At 47.5% G+C, this 5700-nt stretch overlaps 1 protein-coding gene across 12 annotated transcripts in view; it reads left to right on the top strand.

Moving 5' to 3' along the window:
- The window catches only part of UGGT2 (UDP-glucose glycoprotein glucosyltransferase 2), a 413106-nt gene that overhangs the window by 168344 nt on the left and 239062 nt on the right, over positions 1-5700 (top strand). For 11 of the 12 annotated variants that reach the window (XR_005588059.1, XR_005588057.1, XM_039499669.1 and 8 more), the window contains 2 exons: positions 756-852; positions 4650-4722. Coding sequence is in view for 10 of the 12 variants with exons in the window: in XM_039499669.1 (XP_039355603.1) it covers positions 756-852; positions 4650-4722 (170 nt within the window). In the remaining 2 variants the exon portion in view is untranslated. Of the gene's footprint in view, positions 1-100; positions 242-755; positions 853-4649; positions 4723-5700 lie in introns of those variants that run through there. The other variant, XM_039499676.1, reaches the window with a different exon arrangement.

Below are 5700 nucleotides of genomic sequence, written 5' to 3'. Positions count from 1 at the left end.
TGTGGCTAATGTTGCCCCACCCAACAGAGTCACAGCTCATTCAGTGAGGTCACAATCAGTCTTGGCAGCCTTTGTGGCACAAGTTCCAACTGCAGATGTTTGTAGAGTGGCAGCTTGGTCCTACATTTGCCTCCCTCTCTGTGCTGTGGCTCAAGTCTCCAGAGACAATGCTAGGGTGGAATGAGTTATTCTCCAATATGTATTGAAATAGACTCTGATCCTGCCTCGTGTCTTATGGCTTGTGAGTCACTGAGAACGGAATGTATATGTGCAATCACTTGAAGAAGAAATGGGTTCCTTAACCTGTTCCATAACTATTCTTTGAGGTGTGTTGCACATATCTACGCCACAACTCACTGTCCTTCCCCTATTTATCAGAGCTATGGCAAGAAGGAGGAAGGCAAGGGGTGGCTCTGGTCTTTTCCCTGCATGCAGTGGCACGTGGCAGCAGGGGGAGTCCCTCAGTGGCTACCACTGAGGGAAGAAGTTTTTGACAGCCACGTGCTGGGTGCATTGACACAAAGAGTGGAATAGATGTGGAACACATCTCGAAGAACAACAGCTATGGAACAGGTTTTTTTCTGGTTGATGGAACAAACTGTATTGTGAACAATAATTGAAAATATCAGTTTTGGATTGATACGTAACAACTGTTTCATGACATTTTAAACTTGATTAGATTAGATGACGTACATTTTCTATAAAGGGCACTTTTTAAAGTTATATTTTTCACTTGTTAAAATATGTTCAAACAGAAACCAAGCTCCAGGAAAATGTATTTGTCTGGATATGGTGTGGAACTTGCAATAAAGAGTACAGAATACAAAGCAGTGGATGACATTCAGATTAAAGGTATATTTTTGTTCTCTGTGCTGTGTTATTGGAGACTCTATTTCAAAATATTTAGCACCTTCTTGAATTTTGAAGATAGTTATGCTCTGAGTATGTTTAATTTTTGTTGACATATATAGTTTATTTGTACAGGATATGTCAAAAATAGTCTCAGGGGGCTGGCGGGGACCTGGTGGCTGCTTCCTGGAAGCCACGATAAGTGTCACAAGGACCCCACACCCATTCTTCCATCCCAACCCTCTGTACCCAAACTCCCTCCCAAAGCCTGCACCCCCTCTGCCCCAGCTCTGAGCCCCCTCCTACACCCCAAAACCCTCATCCCTGGCCCCACCCCAGAGCCTGCACCCCCAGCTGGAGTCCTTCACCCCTGCACCCCTGCACCCCAACCCCTGCCCCAGCCTGGAGCCCTCTCCTGTAACCTGAATCCCTCATTTCTGACCCCACCTGTACCCTGCATCCCCAACAAACAGCCCATACCCCCCTGTACCCCAACCCCCTGCCACAGCTCGGTGAAAGTGAGAGAGGGTGGGGGAGAGTGAGTGACGGAGGAAAGGGGGATGAAGCAAGCAGGGGCAGGGCCTCGGAGAATGGGCAGGTTAGGGGCAGGGCCTCAGGAGACGGAGCAGGGCACGGGTGTTCGGTTTTGTGCCATTCGAAAGTTGGCAACCCTAGTTTTCAAGCATGGTTTTCTGAAACGATGCTCAACATAGTTGCTTCTGGTCTATATGTGCAGTTTTACTATGTACAGCGAAGTCCACTTCTAACACTTTCTGTCAGGACTAGGTGTCAGGAACCATGGGGCTGAGTTCCCTCAGTTGAGCCAGGAGCTATCAGGTTCAAACTTGAGGCCAGTTAATGAGCCCAGCTGGGCTGCAGCAGGATTGGCTGATTGGCTGAAAGGAGCCCATTGTCCTTCATGTAAGTTCAGCACCAGGAGCAGGCCGCTGGCTGCTCAACACCAGCATCTGCAACTATGATTAAGGCAGCGAGTTTGTCACAGAGGCCACAGATGTCACAGATTCCACGACTTGCTGTGACGTCCATGATTTCTGCACCGGCAGCTGCTGGGGCAGTCTAGGACCACTGCTCCCCCCCAAACACCAGCAGCAGCAGCAGAGTTTGGGTGTGGGAGGGGGCAGGGAGTTTGGGCACGGAGTGGGGTGTGGCGGGCTCTGGGCAACACTTACCTGTGGGTCTCCCTGGAAGCAGTGACATCCCTCTTGCTCAGCTGCTAGGCAGAGGCGTGGCCAGGCAGCTCTGTGCGCTGCCTCCACCCAGAGCGCTGGTTTCACAGCTCCCATTCGCCAGGAACCGCAGCCAATGGGAGCTGTGGGGGTAGTGCCTGCAGGCAGAGGCAGCACGCAGAGCTGCCCGGCCACGCCTCTGCCTAGCAGCTGAGTGAGAGAGATGTCACTGCTTCTGGGGAGACCCCCAGGCAAGGGTTGCCCAGAGCCCGCCTCACTGCATCCTGTATCCCAACCCCCTGCCCCCTCCCACATCCAAACTCTGCTGCTGCTGGGAGGGAGGCATGGAGCCAGGTAGGGAGCCTGTTGGCCCTGACAACCCCCTCCTCCAGCACCAAAGGTCCCAGGCCACGTGCCGCCGCCTGCCTCCCCAGCATCCAGGCTGCCCTCCCACAACACCCCCCACCCCCCAATTTTTAGTCAGTGTTATATAGTAAAAGTCATGGATAGGTCATGGGCTGTGAATTTTTGTTTACTGCCTATGACCGGTCTGTGACTTTTACTAAAAATACCCATGACTAAAATGTAGCCTTAACTATGATGGCTCATGTGTCTGCCTTGTACCCAGCCTCGCTCCTGACTTGTTCCTGTCCAGTTTGAGTCTGCTCTAGCCCTGTTCCAGCCTTGCTCCATTGCCCAGCTTCTGACTCTGACCCTTGGCTCTGGTTATTGACTCCTGGCTCTGGCGCTATCCCTTGGCTTGATTCCTGGTTCCAGCTTTGGTCCATGGCTCTGGCTCCCGGCTCCTGAACCCAGCTCTATCCAGTAGGTCAGACTGCCCAAGTCCTGGTCCTGACACTGGATTGCTTTTGTAGAGTAGACAAGGCCTAAGAATGGCAGTGAAAGAGAATAATGTAATTAAAGTATTTGTCTCTTCTGATCTGGAAAAATTTAGGATGGGAAGGGGAAAAAGTGCTGAAAGTGAGGCGAGGATGAAAGTGCAATATTTAGAGCTATATGTGGAAGTTAGCATGGTGCCTGGTTCAAAACCAGTACTGTAAGTCTCTTATGTTCATGGTTCAAATTGAAACTTTTTTTTTAAGAATAGAGCCCATTATTATTTTATTATCCACAATGGTTACCATTTGATCAAACTGAGGAAAAGCCATTTTAAAAAGCAAAGCTGTTGGTTGTACTGTCTAACACAGACACACAATTGAAAAAGTAAACACTTTTAATGATTTTTTTTTTAAATAGAGTAAAACTGTAGGTTCACATGTTCTCTTGAGAGCCATTCTGAGGCCAAAATATGAATCTACAGGCTGGCATCACATTTGAGAAGTATATGTTTGGGTTGTATAATTGTGATGGCAGGATATTTGGGAAGAAAATATGTTGGTAATTGTGATGGGTTTGGTCACAGAGACCCCCTTAGGACTGTCACCTGATGTGCTGAGACTACCTCTGAGCCCGTTTTCTCTGCCGGTTTGGGCCTTCAGAACCCTGCCTTGTTGAGCCAGCTACGCTAACTTGCTGCAAAACAGACCGAGGGTTTGACTCACGCCCCTCAAACTGCAGACTTAATGGAAAATGACTTAGTAAGTGCTCCTGTCTCTAGCACCCAGACACCCAGCTCTGAATGGGATCCAAACCCCAAATAAATCTGTTTTACTCTCTATAAAGCTTATACAGGGTAAACTCGTAAGTTGTTCACCCTCTATAACACTGATAGAGAGATACGCACAGCTGTTTGCTCCCCCAGGTATTAATTACTTACTCTGGGTTAATTAATAAGCAAAAGTGATTTTATTAAATATAAAAAGTAGGATTTCAGTGGTTCCAAGTAATAACAGACAGAACAAAATAAGTCACCAAGCAAAATAAAACAAAACATGCAAGTCTAAGCCTAATACATTAAGAAACTGATTACAGATGAAATATCACCCTCAGAGATGTTCCAATAAGCTTCTTCCGCAGACTAGACTGCTTCCTAGTATGGGCCCAATCCTTTCCCCTGCTACAGTTCTTGTTAACTCCAGCTCAGGTGGTAACTAGGAGATTTCTCATCACTGGAACCTCCTTTGATCTGTTCCACCCCCTTATATAGCTTTGGTACAAGGTGGGAATCTTTTGTCTCTCTGGGTTCCCACGTCTCCTTATAAATGGAAAAGCATCAGGTCTAAGATGGATTCCAGTTCCAAGTGACATGGTCACATGTCCTGTGAAACCCCAAGCCTTCATTCTTCCTGGCCTGACTCACAGGAAGGCTTGCAAGTAAACAGAGCCATCTACAACCAATTGTCCTAGTTGATGGGAGCCATCAAGATTCCAAGCCACCATTAATGGCCCACACGGCATAATTACAATAGGACCTCAGAGTTATATTTCATATTTCTAGTTTCAGATACAAGAATGATACATTTATACAAATAGGATGACCACACTCCGTAGATTATAAGCTTTGTAATGATACCTTACAAGAGACCTTTTGTATGAAGCATATTCCAGTTACATTATATTCACACTCATTAGCATATTTTCATAAAATCGTGTGGAGAGCAACGTCACAATAATTTTCTTGTTTTGTGTTTTATGTGTGTTCCATGTGTTCAGCCACAAATAACACAACGGAAGAGGATGATGGTGAGGCAGGCGAAGTCCAGGGATTTCTCTTTGACAAATTAAAGTGAGTTGACTTAATTTACAATTAAACTTCTTTGTTTGTAAAATAGTTGTTTTTTGAGCTTAAAACAAAAGTTCAGACATATGATATGAAAGTCTGTTGTGTCAATGAGTTGACTCAACATTGGCTAATTTTTGTGTATTTGTGTACTTCACTGTTTAACAGTATTTATCAGTTATTCTTTGATTGCTTGCTCATGTTGATTCCATTGTAGGTGTGCAAGCACCCACGTGTGCGGCTGTTGGAGACTTTTGTCTTAGCAATACCCAGCTGTGGTGTCCTCTGGAGTGCCACACTCATGGCACCGTATATCAGGCGCCGCTGGCCTGCGCCCTCTCAGTTTCTTCTTACCGCCCATGGGGGACAGTCGGAGCGACTCTGTCCCTTGCTTCGCAATTGGTCAGTGGTTTTTTTGTCTAGTTTAGCCTTGTGCTTCACATGTAAATAGTTCAAATCGTTGTTAATTAGTGGTTAAGTACCCGTTAAGTGTTTAGTTAGATAGTGTCCTAGCGGGGACTTTGCCCCCAGCAGGACATGCTCCGCTCTCTGGGTTTCAAGCCCTGCTCATTGTGTAAGAGGCCTATGCCTGTTAGTGACCTGCACGAGAGTTGTCTACAGTGCCTTGGGGAGTGTTGTCATCCAGAACTTTCATCCTCAGACACAAAGAGAGTGCGACATGCACCTCAGGGCACTCCTGATGCAGGCTGCCCTGCGCCCAGCTTCAGAGATGGAGCGGCCCAATCTGGCACCCAGCTCTTCAGCTTCAGTGTATAGCACACCTCCAGCACCAGGGTCCTCCTGGCACCAATCCCCACCGCCGGTACTGACGAAAAGGACTAAGAAGGTGGCACCGGCCAAGCCCAACCAAGGAGCTTTGGGCAAAGGACCCTGCTTGGGCCTCACGCCCACTAAAGGATCTGCTAAAGAGCTCAGCTGTGGGAAGTTCTTCCCCACATAACTACCCCCCACCAACTCTGGGGA

The sequence above is a fragment of the Mauremys reevesii genome, linkage group 1 (assembly GCF_016161935.1).
Source record: "Mauremys reevesii isolate NIE-2019 linkage group 1, ASM1616193v1, whole genome shotgun sequence".
In the NCBI taxonomy this organism is placed as follows: Eukaryota; Metazoa; Chordata; order Testudines; family Geoemydidae; genus Mauremys; species Mauremys reevesii.
Note: the sequence above shows the minus strand (reverse complement) of the source record. Positions and strands in the feature narration are given on the sequence as shown.